The 20,726-nt window shown below is 42.6% G+C and overlaps 2 protein-coding genes across 4 annotated transcripts in view; one reads left to right on the plus strand and one right to left on the minus strand.

The window, feature by feature from the left end:
* CLIC6 (chloride intracellular channel 6) overlaps window positions 1-20,726 on the plus strand; it is a 137,525-nt gene that overhangs the window by 37,043 nt on the left and 79,756 nt on the right. The gene's annotated exons all lie outside the window — the stretch shown is intronic.
* Window positions 1,574-14,729, minus strand: KCNE1 (potassium voltage-gated channel subfamily E regulatory subunit 1). The gene is made up of 4 exons (XM_082220549.1): window positions 14,462-14,729; window positions 13,326-13,431; window positions 10,778-10,838; window positions 1,574-4,066 (listed from the first exon to the last, which is right to left on the minus strand). Coding segments are annotated over exons 1-4 (585 nt in total). The 5' UTR covers window positions 14,463-14,729; the 3' UTR covers window positions 1,574-3,649.

Below are 20,726 nucleotides of genomic sequence, written 5' to 3' on the forward strand. Positions count from 1 at the left end.
CATGCTTTCAAACTGCTAGGTTGGCAGGAGAATACAGTATTACGGAAACATATTTGGTCATTTTATCTTTAAAAACATTCCGCATCATTTACCAAGGCACAGTGTGCACCCATCCTATAATAAAAACTCAGGTGTAATATAGGAAGGGGTTAGCATGTTTTCATTATGACTCCAATACCAAGAAGCAGTGTGGTCCACATCCTATGCCTCACATCCTGTTACCAACAGCAATGCCTTAAGACGTTTTGTTGATTATGATGATGTCATATGAAGCCCTTAGTCCATCATGTAACCACCAGGTGGTGCTCCTGCAAAACTAAAACCCATTCCTTACATTGCAGACCTGAAGAGATGTGTTTGCATGCAGAGAATTCTACATTGCTAGACACAAGTCATTTTCCTTACACTTTGGGCATGTCAACACTACTATAAATACATTCAGTGTCAACCAACACTTTACACTCTTTCTATGTTTACTTTTTTTCTGCTGTCATTCACTGTCTATGGCTGGCTGGTTGGAGAGATAAACAGAGCTCTTATCATAGCATTGCAATGAACAAAATAGTCCGGGTATGATAATGACTCATGTTTTAAAAACCAAGTTTATGTGTAAGAAATGAAACTTTGAGGTTAGTAATGCTAATGTCATTGCTAATACTTTGAGCTGCAAATGCTTGCAGGGTGAGTTTTGTGGCCAGGAAACACTCTGCATCAAAAGCATAAGGCTCATTGCATTACAATACACTTCAGGCTTGTATCCCATGTTCAATAACTTCCATAAGGCTAAGCTTCAAAATTGAGCAGGATCTGAATTACCTGAAACCCATTCATCTAGTTGTTATACCACACTGTGAGTTTGATTGTAAATTACTCTCTTGGTACCTAGATATATATATATATATATATATATATATATATATTATTTCCTGTAAAAGTGCCAGTAAAATTCACATTTAACCCCCCATCCCCCCAAAAAAGCTTCTATTGGGAATCAATGATGAACCATTGCTTGGTGAGTTTTTCACTATAGTTAAACAAACAGAATGGACTGCTTCTGCTACACAAGATTAGTGAGCAATTCTATAATGAATAGCAAAACATGCCAAAATCATATTGGATGCCTTTGAAAAAATCGTAAGATTATTGCAAAGGTAATTATGGGGAACCAAGAGCACCCGACTTGGCTTGGCTTGCCCCTCTCTCTCTTTATCTCTTTATTCCATTTCCTGTATAATGTATACTTGGCCTGAACAAACTCAAAGTATGATCAATGTTGATAATTTTAAACTGATTTTTTGGTAAAAGAAAAGGCCTCTTATCCCAGCCTTCCCCAAACTGGCTGCATTACGTGCCATGTACAAGTAAGGAGCAAATACCTAAAGGCATACTATTTCTTTGGCAAACTAATTGCACAAACAATATGTTTTGAATGAACAAGCAATAAATCAGATGTCTGAACCATAGATTTATAACAAAACAAAAACTAGGCATTTTGTTCACTAAAATCTTTAGTTTTAGATAATCAGAATGGCTTTGCCATGATGTGGAATATTATCAAGATACAAATGTGATACATATTTGTTATTAACACTTTATTAAATTTTATAAAGAAAATTTACACATTAATAAAGAAGAATTACAATTGCATGGAAAATACTCTAAACTTATGACAAACAGAGGTGCCATTTTTAGCAGTTGTGCCTTTTATAGCATTTTTAATCTGTAGTCATTGGAAGGTGATCATATTTACCTCCATATCAGGTAGGGTTTACCTGTTGATTTCTGCAAATCATATTCTGGCAAAAAACACAACAGTTTAGGCCATTTTTTCAGGTCACTTGCAACCCTAATAATATATCCTCATACCACAACATTAACCGCCCCTCCCCACAATGAGGTGTTCCTCTATAGAGGAATTGTAGGTACAATCTTCCTTTTTAAAAATAAAGGAAATCGTTGGTTTAAAATAATACAAAAGTTATATAATAACCAGAAATTACAGGCACATTCAATGGAAATAATTAATACTGAAGAGAAAACACATTATTTAAGAAGAGCAGTTGTGTAAATTAATAATGGGAATCAGCATTATATATTTGGAGAAAAAAACTACTGATCTGTAATAGGTCTTTTTTCTGCAATTTGCATTCTATGGATTTTCACAGCAAGTTTCTCATTTGAATGGATGTGAACTATGTAATTTATCTAGATGATTTAACACAATAATGTCTAGGTTCTAAACTTAAAATACATTGCATTTTGAGAGACACAACTTTAGAACTAGGATGCAGAATGGTTTCTTTGAAGGAATGAAAAGAAAGTACCAAAACTAAACATATGTCACACATATGCAGATAGAATTAACAGGGGAGTACCAATACTAAAGAAGTTAGCAGGGGGAAATACAGTTTCAAGAAGCAACGATTAAATGTAGAGAGACATGTCTTTATGGTAAAGAGCTTTCAAAAACAAAAGCAAGGAAACGGTAGTGTTTCAAGAATGGAAAAGAAATGCTCTGTCGAGCCATTGGCTTCCAGAATACTTGTATGTAGGTTCATTTGCTCTAGGGTGCCACCTATTGATGCATTTTATCCAGAATCATCCTAGCATTAGCAGTGTATCTTTGTGCCCCCCCCAAAAAAAAACCCCGGCTGCCTTCTTTGAAGTTGCACAGTCACTCGCAACTATTTCTAACTGCTACACCAAAGTAAACACCTTCCCCAAGTCATCAGTATGAAGTGGCTAAAGGCCAGCCAGTTTGGGGTGCCTTGTTGCAGCACACAAGGAAATAATGTGGCTAGCATTGCATTAAACTGACTTGTCATCTTCCATCCCATAAGGACCAGTAACTTGTTTACAGTAGGTTGGAAGGAAATACCTAACCCCATGTGAAATCAAAACATTTCTGGTCTGTAGTTAAATTTTCCTGTTGGTGTTAAGAATATGTTTGTGGAATGAGGCTTAATTTACTTCTTCTTTTACTTTTTTGCCCAAATTCCTTGTGGAATTCCTTGCTTATGGTGGAAGTAGATCATAGTCAGCATATATCTCCTTCAGCAGCTTGATTCCCAAGCTGGAAGCAGCACCTGCCAGTACAGAATAGTCTTCCAAAATGCACTGGATTTCTAAATGCTGCAGATGCACTTTTCTCATTATGCTAAGAGGGTTGAACAGAGGTCGTCCGGATTTACATATAAGCTAAACAAGCTATAGCTTAGGGCCCTACTCTCTTGGGCCCCCCAAAAAAAATTAAAGGGGAGAAAACTGGATGTACATTTCCAAAATATAAGATAAAAAACAAATAAAATAAAACCTACATACGGCAACAGTGTTTTGTGTTGTGTAGGCTCCTATGATGTGTGTTATGTGCAAATGGCATTAGATAGCTATTAGGTCCATAAATTACCATATAGCATATATTCAACACAAAAACAGTGACAATTTGTTGTTTACAAAGGACAGCTGGGAATATAAAAGGCCCCATTACCTTCAGTAGCTTGGGGCCTTATCAAACCTAAATTCAGCCCTGAAGAGGCGGGGGGGGGGGTGTACTTTTCTCCTTAAAAGGGGCAAATAAAGGCCACAAACTGCTTACTTTCACAGTTTTGGAAAATTCAGTATGATGCCTGTAAGATTAGCTGCCCATTTGCTAGGAAGGGTTCACTTCAGGAATGTGACTGGTGGGCTGTTCTACAGCATGCTGGTTTTCCAAGACGAAGCTTGATTTATAATTTTCCATCACCTTGGCTTTCAAGCTGGCCTTGTCCTTCTTCCGCCAAATGTCTGTGGCAATGTACACATTGTACGGGTCATTTGAATGTTCAAGCTTTTTGGAGCGGATGTAGCTCATCATTATTCCGAATGTGAAGAAGCCAAAGAAGCCAAGCAATAAGAGTATGTAGATGACTTCCAGATGGTCATTTGTTGCAACGACTGGTGCAGCTGTCGGGTGGCTGGGTTTGCGTTCATAGTCTTCTAGCAGTTTTGAAAGGAGGTAGTTTAACGCTGTGTTGTTGGACACCAGTGCCATTGTCCTGCGAAGAACTCCTTCCTTAAATTCTGATTTCTAGAAGAAGAAGAAAATTGGGAGGGGAAACATGTTAAAAACAAAATATGGAAATAATTATACATAAATAGTATATAAACTGACTTTCTATTGGTAAAAAAGAGATGTCATTATACTGTATTTTGAATGAGAGATTAGGGGCCGGTTCTCAGAGGCTTTTTCGTAATGAAATCCCATGAACCAAAGACCAGATGAAATACTTACCTTTACCGAATGAAATGCCATTTGCACTAAAATGCACCAAAATGCACTCCTTGTATAATGATGGCTAAAGCTATTGCTTCCAATATTCCCTTTTTAGTGGAAGAAAAATAAAGCCCTCAACATATACGGCTTTTCTCTCTCTCAGTATGTATTCTGCTCAACATAACAGATCCAATGATCCTCTCCAACCATCCTAAAATTCTGCCTCTTTTACTTTGTGACAACTGGGGAAACCCAGCCAGATGAGCGGGGTATAAATAATAAATTAATAAATTAATAATAACTTGAAGCTTTCCATTGATTCTGCATGCTGAAGGCACATCTGAATTCTTACAACCTAGTTCAGAGGAGCTATTCTCTCAAGATTTCCACATAGCAAATGTGGGGAATTATCCCAGAGATTGTAATTGCAATATGCATATAAGACTTTTTTTTTTTTTACATTTTATTATGGTGGTCTTGCAGAAGACTTCTTTAATATAATTTTGGTACTGCATTGCTGCTGCAGTTTTTTGACCTCAATATTAAATTAAAATTAAAAGGCACATTGACATGGATATTGTTCCAAAACACAAGCATCCATTTTGCCTACTATGAAACACGACAGCTAAGTCTTGTGCACTTCCAGTGATTTTTTTTAAAGGCACACATGCACAGATACAGAATTACTAATGCATGCCCAGAGTGGAAAAAAGAACTTTGTGCAGGGCAGGTGAGGTGTGACTTAGGGGAGGAGCTAAACAACACAGCTTAAATACATTTCACTGAGCTCTGCCCACTGGTGTGGATGGCAAGCAATGGAATAGCAATGAACATCCATGGCTTGGGGGGGGGACGACCCTTAATCTGAGGAAATTAATGTGTCAGTCGCACACAGACAAAAACTGGATCTGTATGACCAATTTGCAATATAGAGCTCCTGTCTGGAAACACCCAAGGTCTCCCTCCTGACTGGCATTAACTTGTCCCCATCCCTCCTTTTGTATTTTCTTCCTCTACCTCTGTCATTTCTGCTTGCCCACCTTTCCTGATGCAGTTTCTTGATGTCACAATAACCTCTTTGGTAGCAGAGGCCCTTCTGAATTTCACTGGCTTAGGTGCTCTGATATCACAAGGAGCTAGCTAACTCTGGCCCAGGGAGTCGAGTCATTGGAACCTTAGAATTTCAATTCTGAGTCCATGAGCATTTAGTCAAGCCTCGTAATCTATGGCACTATGCCATGTATTGTGTGGTCTCAAGCCTTTGACAATCTCTGTGTGTGCACAGAAGAAAGAGGATGGGATTTGGGTGCTGTTATTAATAATGAGAGGTAGGACATATAAGGCACTGCCTGCTCCACAAATCAATAGATTAAACTGCCAAGGAACACAACAGAGAGACCCCCTACAGGACAGATAACCTTCATTAAATTGTGGTTGCAATACACTTTCTTTCCTCTTCAGAGGGGCATTGCCATTTTTTACTATGGATATTGTCAAAGTTTGGTGCGTAACTGGTTAAGGAAGCTGGAGATCATTGTGGCCTTGGTCTTATCTTGAGAGCAACTCTTCTTAGCTCTCTGCTCATGCTTTTGGCACGTAGCTGGACTCTTGAGTTTCACCTGTAGGTCAGGAGATCAACACCGGACAAGAAGTCACAGGGTGATCTATGATAAAACCTTCCGGGCCCCTCCATGGGGTGGGGATCAGCTGAGTAACAGTTTTGTGCCTGTGTGTCTTGCATCTTGCTCCAAAGCCCTAACCCTAGTTGATGTTTTATTTTAGTTTGTGTGTAATCAGCCCAAACAAAGTTTTGTATGTTTTCTATTTTTGGTGTGGGTTTTCTTGGGAGAGGGTCCAACTTCTGGCCCCCTTATCTTGACAGATACTAGAAGAAAATATTCCACACGGGGCTATGCTTTTATCTCTTCTTAAACAAGGCAAGCGCTGTGGCTGCAGTTTTAAGACAAAAATTGGCACAGAGAGAGGGCCTTCTCAGCCACCTTGCTGTTTTCCTGCTGAAAACACGCCCATTTCCCCTTATCGGGGGGGGGATGCATTTTGGGGTAATCTTTGGCAGAAATTTCCAGGGCAAAGGGTTACGAAGCTCATCTCCCTTCATGCTACTCTTCTGATTCAAACTGCAGCCTACATAGCTGCATATTTGAAACTGTAAAATGGCAATAATGGAACTGCATATAACAGAATGTTCCATATAGTGACCTTTACACTGGGAAATCTCCGTCACATGGAAAGAGTGCTGATTCAAGTTATTGTAGCTTGAAGAATGAAATCTCACCCTATTGCAATTGTGAAATCCCTTTAACAATGTCTCTTTATCACATGAGCATTAAGAAATAAGTCATTTTTTTTAAAGAGAAATTGTTCTGACAGGTTGGTTTTTGGAGGGGAGGCATGTCTGGGTGGATCCAGCACAAGATTTGTGTGCAGAAAGTCTCAGGTTCAATTACTGGCATCTGCAGGTATGAACGAAAAAGACTCTTGCCTAAAACTTTGGAGAGCTGCTGCTGCTGGTGCCAGTACTGAGCTAGGTGGCCCAGTGATGTGACTTATTTCTATTTGTTTCTAATAAAAACCTCTAAGGAGGGATGGCCCAAGCTGTTTTGATGTCTGAGGCAAAATCCAAGATGGCGCCTCCAGATTCTGACAGGTCGGCCAATTGAACTTTACTTCAACACTAGCAAAGGGGCAGTATCCTTCACCATAGGCTAGGTTTTGAAATGCACAGCAGTCTAGCTTAGGGGACTCAGGAAGAACCATGGAGACTGGTGCCCGTTGGCACTGCTAAGGTAGAAGACAGGGAGGCCAACAGTAGAAGATGAAGCCAGAGCCCACCACAGGCATGGCCACCCTCTGACTGCTTGTAAGTAAGAAGCTAGGAAAAGAGGGCTGGTTGTGGGTTGGGGTTGTTGCGGCAGTGCCAGATTTCCTCTAAAGGACCAGCCTCTTCAGAGGGGGGAATGGTCTGGCAACTGCTGCCTGAGGCAGCTGTTGCACTCTGCCTAATGGTAGGGCCGGCCCTGCCTCTAAGCTGTTTATTAAAAATGACTTGGTATAAACCAATTTCCCATGTTGCTCTGATTTAGGTTAACAGTGATATAATACAAGTTGTGCCAGAAGCAGTTTAGTCATGCTGGCCACATGACCCGGAAAGCTGTCTGTGGACAAACGCCAGCTCCCTTGGCCTGAAAGCGAGATGAGCGCCGCAACCTCATAGTTGCCTTTGACTGGACTTAGCTGTCCAAGGGTCCTTTACCTTTTTTTACAAGTTATGTGATGAATCTTTTTCAACTAATGAGTCCAATCACTCATTTATACAATGCTGGGGTATCAAACAACTGACAGTGGCATGCTTTAGTATAGTTTCAGAATTATTATTTCAGAATTATTACATGCCCTAAATTGTGAAAGCAGGTACTGTTTGTAATTCAGTGTGGCTTTATTGTGGGGAAAGCTATGAGCTAGCTGACAGCAGGTCTTAATGTGCTTATAGTTATGGAAACACAGAGTAACTGTCACATACAATTTCCTGATTTAAATGTTAAGGGATGGACATGGAATGTGTTTCCATATCTCTATTGTGAAGGGGAAAGAGGAAATCAGCACTGAGTTTGGAATATATTCATCACTTGGAAAGTTAGATGGCATCTGAACTCACTCCAAGCAGAAAACACACACAAATTGATTCCAGTAAGTAGGTACTGTATGTCTAGGCACTCTTGTTAGCAGCATTCCCAGATTATAGAGGGTGGGGCTTATTCCAGATGTATGGCTGCAGGCTAAGGACATTCTCAATACACTGAAATAGTCTTGGCTAGTGATAGCCAGTTCACGGGAGGAGAAATGTATTTGGTCCACATTTTAAAGAGAACTGATCTACTTAGCCAATTGGAGCCTTGCCCCATAGACCTCTGAGTCGCAATTTCATCCCTTTTATGGGGAATTGCTAAGGGTTCTGTATAGCCCGAAGGTATAGCTGATATCAAAAATAAAATGGATCTTTAGTATTATAGCTCCAACTCTATGAAATCAGCTTCCAGTTGAACTCAGACAAGGAACTAGCATTTTTGCTTTTAGGAAACAATTGAAAACTTATCTTGTTAAGAATATGGTCACGCCTTGGTTTTTGAACAGCCTAGTTCTCGAATGTTTTGGCTCCTGAAAGAACGATCAAAACCCAGAAGCTTCTGCGGCTTCTGATTGGCTGCAGGAGCTTCCTGCAGCCAATCAGTAGCTGCGCTTTGGTTTTCAAACACTTTGGAAGTGGAATGGACACTGCGGGGGGTGGCACTTACCACGGGGCCTGGCCTGCAATGCGCCCAAACCACGCGTCTCTCCTGGGGGTGATACAGTGGCTCGGGATCCCACGCTGCCCAAAATGGCAGTGTGGGGCTTACATCCACCAGGTAGACTCCATGGGTAGCTCGCCGCGCCACCCCTGTGCACGTATTGCCCTGCCCCTGCCGCTGTTGGGAGGGGGGTTGAAGGTTTCTGGCAGCAGTTCTTTTGAAACGGCCATGCTGTTACACATTCTAATTTGTCAGCTTTCATTCCCAACTTCTGCTATTCTAAATATTAGGCACCCCACATTCCTTGGGATGTGTGTTTGTCATATTAGGGTTGGACTGGGTGCATAGTGTTGAAAATGGGTTTTTGTTTTTACTGAGTTCAACAACATTGCAGGTGCCATATGCTCACCTGAGTTCCTTTGTGTTCAAGCCCATACTCTTGGGCCCATACTCACGTCATACTCTTGGTATCATCAGTGTGTGAATTTTTAACATAAAATTCATCATAACTCTTCATAAATACTGCTTGTTACTTGCTACTTTGTTTAAGCCACATGTAAATTGTGAATGTTCTTAACTGTGTGTACCTGCTCTTTACAGGGCACAGAGAAAATGTTACAGACTTCTGTAACAAGAAGACCACAGAGCAGGCTTCCTCAACCTCAGCCCTCCAGATGTTTTTGGCCTACAACTCCCATGATCCCTAGCTAGCAGGACTAGTGGTCAGGAATGATGGGAATTGTAGTCTCAAAACATCTGGAGGGCCGAGGTTGAGGAAGCCTGTCATAGAGAGTGAATGGGATTTGCTCAGTCCCAAGGGAGCCCATGGAACTGCTAGCTACATCAACTTAATTTCCACCAGCATCTCATTAAAAATATGTGCTACTACCACATCTAACAGTATCCATTGCATGCTGCCATTGTAACCACTCCCTTGTAAAGCTTGATAATTGTAACATTATGAACTCCGTTTTTATTTTATCTGCTTATGTGAAGATGGTCCAGTTTCCTGGAAATTAACTACACTGAACTTTTAGGGGGTGCTGAAAAGCTTCCCAACAACCTGAGGGCACAAACAAACTCCCTTGTTTCTCCAGCTTCCTAACCCCCCCCCCCAATTTTCAGTATACAAGTTATGGGCGCCTTTGGATCTGTGTCCCAAGTAATACAATGATAACACAGAAGTGCCACACCTATTTCTAAAGCTGGATTTTTGGAGGGGACAGGGAGAGAAAAGAAAAAGTCAAACTTTAATATTTTCATACCAATCAATTCAATTTTTTAAACTCACACTTGTTTCCAAATGGGTATATAGGAATTTTGAGAGGGGAGTTATTATACTGATTTAAAATGTTTGCCTGTTATCATTCTCGTTACCAGACAGAGCACCCCAGCTACAACAAAACAAAACAAAACAAAAATTCCTGGCAATGTTACCTTTATGTCTACAGGTACACTGAGCTGAAATTCAGTACTCAAATTATAAAGTGTCAAGCAGTCTATGGAAATGATATGTAAAGGTAAATATAAATGTATTTATTTATTTGTAATCCACTTCTTGTTTCAAGTAGTAAGGTTCTTTGAAACAAGGGTTCTTCCCACTCTTCCCGCTTCACATGGGAATTTTGTTTCACAATATAAAACTGCCTGAGGGGAAAAAGGACACAGCAGAGCAGGTGCCACCTTTTGCCCAAGATGCAGAAGCACAGAAAGGAAAGATGTATGTGTCTGAACAAGAAGATGATTTTAAGCAAGGGCGGCAGCCCATCTGGAGGAACAGAAAGGCTGACAAGCAAACAGGAAAACATGCAAACTCACCAAGCTGTGCGAAGGAGGGAGCCTGCTACCTGGATGCTGGGAATCAGGCTCTCTCTCTGAGCATGGCTGGGAAGAAGCCTGAGGTCTGGGTGTTGGGAATCCACACCATCACACCGTGTTTGCTGGGAGGGACCTGTCGTCTGGGTATGAGTGGCCAAACTCATACTCTGAGTGCACAGGGGAGGAGCTTATAAACAGGTGGTAATGCAGTTCCATCAAGAGGAAGGTGACACAGAGACACAGATTTCCAGGTGGAGAAAGGATTCCAGGCAAACAAAACAAGAAAGGAAATGTGCCATGTGCTAGGGTGAGTCTGCTGCACATGCAGCACTAAGCAATTCTGTACAAAGATCTCTTCAATGAAATTACACAAAGGTCAGGCCAGATTAAAACAGCTCACCTTTTCCTTTGCCCACACCACCAGCACTGTTGTACCTGCAAAGTGAAGCTGCTTTCTTTCACTGCAGGGAGTAATGGGAACAAATGTAAATGGGCAAATGTGCCAGAGCTGAAGCCAGCGAAGTTTGGACATGTGCTTATCACTCAGCCTACAGTTGTCCATCTGTAAAATGGCAACATTAAGGATCTAAAATGGAGAAAGAAACAAGGATTGCAAAGACCTTTGAGTGCTTGAAATTTTGGTGCAATACCATGGGAAAGCTCTTTGCCTCCAGCATACTGTTCTACCTAGTACACACTCACCTTGGACCAAGATAAGCCTTTTCTTTATCCCTTTATAAAGTCATGCCTCCATCTTTGTCCCTCCTTTCTCAGCTCCCCTTTCTATTTTAATAGCTTTTGTATTCATCTTCTAAGGCCTTGGCCCTCCAGGTGCTACTGAACTGCATTGCCCACCTGCACATGGCAGCATGGCCTGAAGTGAAGGCTGATGGGAGCTGCAGTGCAACAACATCCAAAGGGGGGTCAAACCTGTGACCCTGGCATCATCAGCACCACAGTCTAACCAACTGAGCTATTCAGCCTCCAGAGGGCCAAAGGTTTCCTGCCCCTGTTCTAGCTGGAAAACTACAAGCCTTTTTTTTTAAACAAGAAACTGTGTGTGTGATGTGTGTCTGTATGGATTTTGAGCAGAGAATAAAGTAAACATAAAAGAGTTAACAAATATATGGACCTCCAGCAGGGAGAACAGCTTCAGAGATGATTTGGGGTTCATCCACATTGACTCACCAGTTCCACATTGTACTTCATCAATTTATCCACTGGAATTGGGAAAAGACTGTATGGGAAAAAATAAGCAATCCCCTCTCAACTGCTGTTCATCAGCTGAAGATTGTCCTCTCCAAAGCTGCTTTTCCCGTACTCTTGGGGCGTTGTTATAAGCACCCGCAATGAACTTGCACACTGACTCGTAAACCTTTCTCCTTTCCTGTAATCACATTTGCCTTCTTACAAGGAACAAGGGAAGAGATTGTGTCTATTTAGGGTGAATGCTCCTCAGGAACCCAACAAGAGTGGGAAAATAAATAGGGATAAGGTTTGCAGCAGAAAATGAGAAACAATGAGGGATAATGGTTAAAGAACCCCCTTTTCTAGAAGCTGATTCACATTCCTGAACTGCTTTTTACCAAAAAAATATGAATGGAAGTCAAGAACTCTGTACATAAAGGACTAGGATCAGGAATGAATGTAATTGGATTAATCAAGATTTCGGAAGCAGGAAGAAATAAGAACTTTGCACACCAAAACCCAACACACGGGAAGTGACACAAATTGAATAATTGGCTTTATAACTGATATATACAGTGGTGCCCCGCAAGACGAATGGCTCGCAAGACGGAAAACCCGCAAGACGAAAGGGTTTTCCGTTTGCGAGTTGCTTCGCAAGACAAATTTCCCTATGGGCTTGCTTCGCAAGAAGAAAGCCCATAGGGAAATCTCCGGGAACCTCTTTTAAATGCTGGCGGTGGGGAGCAAAGCCTCCCCTCCCCTCCGGCCTTCAGAAGAGGTGCAGGAAGGCCGGCGGGGGCCGAAAGGCTTTGCTCCCCACCGCCAGCATTTTAAAAGCAGTCCGGGATAGCAGGGAAGCGCTTCCCGCTATCCCGGACGGCTTTTGAAGGCAAGCGGGGGGGGGAGCAAAGACTTTCGCCCCCCGCCCGCCTTCAGAAGAGGTCCAGGACCTCTTCTGAAGGCTGGCGGGGGGCGAAAGTCTTTGTCCCCCCTGCCTGCCTTCCCAGAGGCTTTTAAATCGCCCCGGACAGCGGAGAGGTCCTCCGCTGTCCCGGGGCGATTTTAAAATTCCGCCCGCCAGCATTTTAAGATCGCCCCGGACAGCGGAGAAGTCCGGTGTTTTTTAAAATGCTGGGGGTGGGAAGAAAAGCCCTTGTCCCCCCCCAGCCTTCAGAAGAGGTCGGGGGACAGACTGTCCCCGGACCTGGTCTGAAGGCGGTTTCCATAGGAACGCATTGATTGATTTTCAATGCATTCCTATGGGAAACCGTGCTTCGCAAGACGAAAAACTCGCAAGAAGAAAAAACTTGCGGAACGAATTAATTTCGTCTTGCGAGGCACCACTGTATTTGGATATGAATGGTAATTTGATACTGATAATGTAGCTGTTATTGGATTTTAGTAGTTGGAAATTAATAAAAAATATTTAACAAAAACAACAACAACTGCTTTTTACCAAATATATGTATTTGCATGTAACAGAAAGGTTGCCCTCAAATGAGTCTAAGCACAGCAAATAAAGTGACTCCTTTTTTTATCATGTTAAATCCAGATCAGCAAAAAGCAAACTAGCACTTTTATAGAAACAACTTCCTGTTAAAAAACATGTGCTCATATTCGGTGACTTTTATTAAAGAGAAAACAGTTTCCAGAAATTGCATCTACATTCAAGCAGGTGAATGCAGGTAGAACTACTCACTTCCTTTCATTACAAGGAAAAATAAATGTTTGCCACCCGTGACTGGGCTGCGTCCACTTACTTGGGATGAGTAAAGGGATTATTTTGACTGGAGATCTGTAGTGTAGGAAAACGGCAGGCTGGTGATTCATGGCACAGGAAATGCACTGGTTCAGTTTTCATGAGCACTGAAATCACACAAAGTATAAATATATCTGTATTAGTTCACTGTTGAGTGATTAAACACTATGTGGCTTAGGGCATATGTGAGGTGGGGGACACACACAGAGAGAACCAGTTCTTCCAAATTGGGCATGCAAAGGCAAAGTTTTGTATCTGCCTCAAGCGTATGCATTAAATTCAGGTGTTTGTTGGTGCATGTGACTAGATAACCACATGCGACTGGCCAGCTCACTGTTATTGGGAGCAGGAGGCGGAGCCTAATTTGCAGCCTGACATTAAAATATCCCATGATGATTAATGTGTTTATGGCTAAAAAAACTTTTCGCACAAGTTAAATGAGTATGACTTCCAAATAAAACCTTTCTCCCTCAGATTAGTTGTGAATTGAATTGTGTAAATGGTGTTTCCCTGACAAGCTACACATTTGCTATGTGTGCTGTCCCTGAGTCCCAGAGCAGTTGCTCAAATTAGGCATGGTTGTGACAGAAAAGTACTGATGAGTCTGATAAAACTCACACAACAGAACAAGCTGGAAGACTGGTGGTGATGGTAAGGAACTGGACAGTTACTGGTGAAGCAATCTCACCAATAAATAAATGAAAATAAAGTAAGATTCACTAGTCTTCTTCATTAGCTCTACATTTTTCTGCCTCATCTGTTTATTTATTTTATAGTTCTACTGTACTTTTCCAGGGGAATGGGCTGTAATGTAATGTAATGGTGCACTACAATGTAACCAAAGCAGCATAAATACATTTTAAAACAATTATCATAAGAGCAATTTATATAAAGCACACATAAAATACGTTGAATTTAAGATTAAAAATCTCAAAGTTGAGATCAGCAAATGCAGAGCAAACAGCAATCGCTGTGAATGTAAATTGTTTTAAACTGTTTCTAATATTGTATTTTAATTTGTGTAGCCTGCCCTCTGACCTTGGGGTGAAGGGGGTGAATAAGAATGACAGCAATTACAACACTGTTAAGAGCAGACTTGCTGAGGGTCTGAGAGCAATAATGGAGAAGAAATCTTACTTGGTAAAGAATTGATAGTCTTCCTTTATGAATTGAAGTGCATGAAATGTTTAGGAACCACAGCAGCTCGTTCCTCTTCTACAGCAACTTGGTTCACCTATGGGGACAAATCTTCTCTGATGAAATATCTCTGTAGGATGGACCAGAAGTCTCAGTTTTGAGTTGCCTGCCCTGGAAGAAGAGTGACTATGTTGGCAACTGAAACCTAGATGTGGGCAAATCTGTCCATTTTAAGTTCTCTCAGTATTTTTCCAGTTTTCAGTTCAGTTCTCCACATTTCCACATCTGTTTGTGTGTTGCTGTTGTTTTAAAAAGTCCTCATGAAAATTCATCAGCTGATTTCTCCTGATATATGTATGCTTGTGTGCAGTGTTGCCTAATGTGCACATTTTTGCAAAGCAATGTTTCTGAATGTAATGCATTCAGTGCAATGTTATTTTCACCAATATACAGTCATACCTTGGAAGCTGAACGAAATCCGTTCCGGAAGTCTGTTTGACTTCCAAAACGTTCAGCAACCAAGGCACGCAATCGGAAGCTGCAGAAGCTGTTCTGGACGTTTGGCTTCCAAAGAATGTTCGCAAACTAGGACACTCACTTCAGGTAGCCAAAACGTACGAGTGCCAAGGCATTCAGCTTCCAAGGTACGACTGTATGCATTTTTATGCAGACTTTATCCCGGTACATGCATTTTTGTACACATTACTTGGCTGGATAACTGCATTGCAAAATTCAGAGAAGGGCAAATTTGGATGCTTTGCTGTGTTTCGGTTCACAGATGGCTTCAGAAAGTGCAGGTTAGGTAGGTCTACCTGTAAACATGAACTGAACTGAATTTTCCCAAAATCCTTACAGAAACCACAGACACACATTTCTCTCTGAACACAGAGACATCGAGAGGAAAATTTGTAGACTATTGGACTAAGAGTGCATACTCTTCTCGGAAAAACTAGAAAACTGTTTACATAGGGCTTCTCTGGGTGCATCGTTTATGTGACAATGACAGTCTCATAACAATTGGCCAAGAAGTAGTGGAACCAGGTGAGCACTGTAAATGGCTTCCCGGATTTACTCATGCTGAGTTAGTAGAACTTGAGTCATTTGACCTGGGCTTCAGCTGTTCCAGGAAGAAAATTTAAAACCATATGAGACAGCATATGCACTATACCCGTAAAGCACATTCAAAGTGTATTTCTTCACCTCAAAGGATTCTGGGAAATGTAGTTTGTTAAGGGTTGCTATGAATTGTAAACCTGTGAGGAGTAAACTACAGGCCCAGAATTCTTTAGGGGGAAGAATGTGCTTTAAAGGTATAGTGCGTAAGCAGCCTGAATATTCAGATTTATTATTTTTTAGGGCTCTTCCAGATGGAGGTGTGTGGGTTTTGTTTGTTTTTCGGTTCAAGTTATCCTGGTTAGGTGTGTTTGACTGTCAAGCCACATGCTACAGTGTTGTGTAATGGCTAAGAGAATGAGCTGTTGAAGTCCCAGGTTCAAATCTCACCTTAGTCCTAAGTGTATATATGAATGGTGTGATATTTTTCCATACATTGGAGGCTGCAGCAAAGCTACCTATATTTTAAAATGTGACATACTTAGTGATTGATGCAAAAACCAGTGAAGGCCTTTTGTGGTAATGTGGTTAGTGAGGAAAACAAGCTTATTCTCAATCTTTTCAGAAGACAACGACGCCAACCATTCAACATCTTGTTCCATGTCTATTGAATTTGCATATCTGAAAATCAGCATGGAGAATTCGCTTGAGCAGATGCATGAATAGACAGAGCCTAACAGTCCTATTGGTGACGCGGGTGGCGCTGTGGTCTAAACCACTGAGCCTCTTGGGCTTGCTGATCGGAAGGTCGGCAGTTTGAATCCCTGTGACAGGGGGAGCTCCTGTTGCTCAGTCCCTGCTCCTGCCAGCCTAGCAGTTCGAAAGCACATCAAAGTGCAAGTAGATAAATAGGTACCGCTCTGGCGGGAAGGTGAACAGCATTTCCGTGCGCTGCTCTAGTTTTGCCAGAAGCGGCGTAGTCATGCTGACCACATGACCTGGCAAAACTGTCTGCAGAAAAACGTCGGCTACCTCGGCCAGTAAAGCGAGTTGAGCACTGCAACCCCAGAGTCTGGATTGTAAAAAGAAGTGTTCTGTGCTGTAAGAGGAACCGTGAATGTCCTACCATTCCACAGCTGGTGCAAGTCTATGTCTGCATATACAGTAGTATATACGATATCATATACAAATACCTTTATCTAGCTACCAAAATAAGGAGTATTCCAAATCACTGCCAAAACAATGGATTATTTCAGAGTCAACACAACAAAGCCACACCTGATATATTTACCAGAAAGGCTTAAAATTAGAAACCACACCCTAAAAATACCATTCCTTGAACTAGCACAAATATTTGCACAATGTAAAATCTTCAAATTCAAATTATCTAAACCTCAAATGGACACAGTCCGAGTATGTGGTTTCAACCAACATCAATGGGACAATCAATTGGAACTATCCAACACTTTGTTTGTCACCTCCGTCCTATGCATTTCAGTGCGGTGTGGCACATGTTGGTGAAATTGTCACATATACAACACACATGTGACACTTAAGGTCAGTCGAGGTGTGATGTAGGAAATCTGTAATCGGTTCTCCCAATGTCTTCTTTTTTTAAGATTTAAAAGCAGCTGAGGGCAGGGGCTACATTTGACAGACTACTTGAAAATGGGAAAGGGATTAACATTTTCTCTCCATGCCATTTCCTCAGCTTCAGTGATGCTGCCTCTGAAGCTACAGTACTGTAGCCTATTTCCCATGGAAGCCTAAAAAGGACAGGTATCTATATTGCACCAATCTTTAGTCCCATCCATTGGAAACAATTTATTTGGGAAACTGCATGAAGAGAAAGTGTTAAAGACCTCCCCTAGCACTGCAACCCTGGTCCAGTTTGGACCACCCAACAGCTACTTTTAAGTCTTAGAAAAAGACCCTGGGAGGCCCAGTCACATATTTCCCGCATCATGTCTAGTTTGACCTTAGCACATGTAGAAACTGGAAAGTTTGATGTCATGGCTCATTCATCCACAATGTACTAATAAGAATGGAAACTACAATCTATCTAACTTCATCTGTAATTATGTCTGCAGTTCCAACCTGGTATTTCACACTGGGAATAGATCCAGCACTGGCAACATACAATGCACAATCTGATATCTTTAAAAACAATGAACAAAAGCAGTGACTGCATTTATGCCAGAATAAACAGGTCCTTTGTGTCACTTGGAAATTGTTGCTTCAAACTTGTATATCTTAAAATTGTAATGCCTCAAAAATCTTTCCTACGTTTAGCAAAATGGCCGCGTCATCTAAAATGGGGTGGAGTGGGTGATGCTAGACTTTGGGCTACCTCAGCATGTCAATTCTAGGAGCTGGCTATGGCTAATGGTTCAAAAACTTGGAACCTCCATTTATTTTACTTTGACCAGCGGTGCTGTTGGGGTGTGTGTGTTAGAAATCCAGGGCCCCAAATACAGTATGGCTGACTTACCACATTTTAAAGTAAGTGAAGCAATTTGCATTTAGCATCTGAAGAGGGAAAACACCAGCAGGACCATTAAGTTCAGAATCTCAATTTACCCAACTGCACCATGGATTCTGACCCTGATTCAAGCAATATTTTACAACTAGGTACAGCAGGTGCTCGCGGCTGATCAGTAATTTCACAATTATCAAGACCATGTGCAGTTGCTGTGGCCGGACTCACTAGGGTTGCCAAAGCCCTAGGGATGACCTGCATTCTCCAGGTTTGCCTGGAGGCAAGAGGAGGGCTTGAATCTTCAGGTGAGCAAATGCAAGTTTAATTTATATTTTAAAATTAGGAAGACTGTGGATGCAGCTTGCAAGCTTCAGGCGAGCAAGAGCTGGCTGCAATTTCTTGCACAGACTCTCCGGGAGGTATGCCCTCCCCCCCCCAATAAACCATCATCTCTGGGGCTCAGTGGTGGGAGCGCAGAGAAAGAAAAAGAACTGGAGTGGGCTCCAAAAGGGGAGGGGGCTTTGAGTGCAGATGCATGCTTGGCGCAATGTGTAAGGTTGTAGGAACAAGCAGAGCATGTAAAGAGCAGCCTCTGCTGCCTGCAGTAACGCCTGGCCTGGCCTGAGGACACTTAAACCCTTCTGGCCCAATGCAAGCTAGCTAGAGTATGTGTCCCCTACCCAGGCTCCCGAACTTCAGGTGGACCTGGGAACACTCCTTTTAGCGAAGGTTTCTAGCTTGATTTTCTGCCAGTGCCATGTTTGCTCATTTGTTAGACTTTGTGTCTTTTTTTATTTGAGTGACATGCTCTCAGAGACTGTGGTTAATGCTTAATACCATCAGCAGGGTCCCTGTGACATCACTAGGGAGCCACCCATAGGGCTCAGCAGGGCTTTTTTCTAGAAAAAGAGGTGAGTTTTTTTCAGGGGGGGACCTGCCCCCACTGAGTTGTTGAGATTTTTTAAGGGAGAGGACTTCTATTCTTCTCCCACTCGCCCTGCTGCCGCTGGGGAAAAAATTAAACTTCTGGCTTACAACGTTGCCTTCTGCCACAGCTGCCCTACCCCAATCGCTGTGCCTCTCTCCGCCTCCACCATGCAGCCAGTGGTGGAGCATATGCCCACGCTGCCCAGGGCGGGCTCGCTCCCAAGGGGGTGGGGTGTGCTCCCAAGGGGGGCAGAGTGCACTCCTGAGGGGGCGGGGCACGGAGGGTGCCCTCCCAGACGCGGGATAGCTGCTTGGGGGCACGGAGCGGCCTGCACCCTGCAGCTGGGGGTGGAGCAAGCCAACGATGGTGGATATTTGGCACACCACCCACTCGTGACTCCCAAGCCTCCCTGTCAAAATGAAGGGGGAAGGGGGGAATGCAGCTGGCAAAGCAGCACAGCTCTGCCACTTCCCCCCGATGGCTCTGGGAAGGCTTGGGAGTTGCGGGCGCACTGCAAGCCAAATGTCACCCCCCCTCAGAGAAGACACCCGGCAGGTCCGCCCCCACTGCACCCCCTTTCTCCGCCTCTGCATGCAGCCCCAAGCACCATGCCGCACTCCACCTCTGAACGGCGCCTCAATGCTACAGAGGTGCCAGAACACAACAAAGAGGTGCTGGAACTCAGTTCCGGTGAGTTCCGACTGAAAAAAAGTCCTTTGTCTCAGGTTGGATGCTCCTGACGTGTTAGCCCTAGGTCACACTGACCTTAGCTGTGAACCTCTAAGCTCTTAATGTTGTTTTCAGGACAAGAGCTGCCCTGCCATTGAAGTACAATCATGCCTTTATTTCATAGAAACTGTGCATGTTGTCCTACTTAAAGGACAATATGCCCTTTTCCCCTTGGGCAAACTTCTCAAAAAATAAGAACAGTTTTCAGATGCTCATTCACACTGTTGCACATTGTAAACAATACAACAATACGCCAGGGCTTACAGTTCCGCATTTTATTCTTACATTGTCACTGAACTAGAAGGAATTTGATGTTCTGAACTTCATAGGGGTGTTTTGCCCATCCCAAGGATGTCCCTGACACGCACCTTGACTTTCTCCCATTCAGCTCAATGGATGTTATTCATTCCTGTGGGCAACAATGTACTAGATACAGAATCTGCTCACCAGCTCTGACACTGAGTGGCCAGACTATCACAGATAGTAGCCCTAAGGATAATGCAGTGCCTCTTCCCTCCCGAAGGAAGCTCTCAAGTTGTTAAAGGACAGTCTGTTCCCAGCAATTCACACTCTGAAAACAAAGAGGGGCCAGGTTCAAGAGCAGAGAAGGATAAGAGAAGGCACTGGAGCACATTTCATCTTCCTCTGGCCCTCATGCCAAATGTGGATTCCAGGCAGAGGGTAGTGAATTTTCTAATCTTTTCCCCCTTTAGTGTAGAAAGGCTGTCTATGGTTTGGTGAGGCAGTGTTCATGGTCACATTGGAAAAGCAACCCAGGCTAGTTCACACAGTTACAGTACGTAGCAATTCTTAAACTACAGTGCCTAGAATTATTTGAGAAAGTGTTGTGCTGTGTTTGTGCTTTAAAGGTATAGTGTACATTGAGGGATTTTTATTCAAAGGGTTTGGGGCTAAACTATACCTGATATTACTCATGTGTTTACTCAACTCACACATTTTAGGAAAAAAAGGCTTTTAAGATAAGATCTACCGTATCACCCTTCAAAGTGTTCGTTAAATGCCGCATGTTTGGCACACAACACCCTCCGCATGCAGATAAGTCAGAGAGGCGAATT

This window comes from Podarcis vaucheri, assembly GCF_965113315.1.
Source record: "Podarcis vaucheri genome assembly, chromosome: 4".
Classification (NCBI taxonomy): domain Eukaryota; kingdom Metazoa; phylum Chordata; class Lepidosauria; order Squamata; family Lacertidae; genus Podarcis; species Podarcis vaucheri.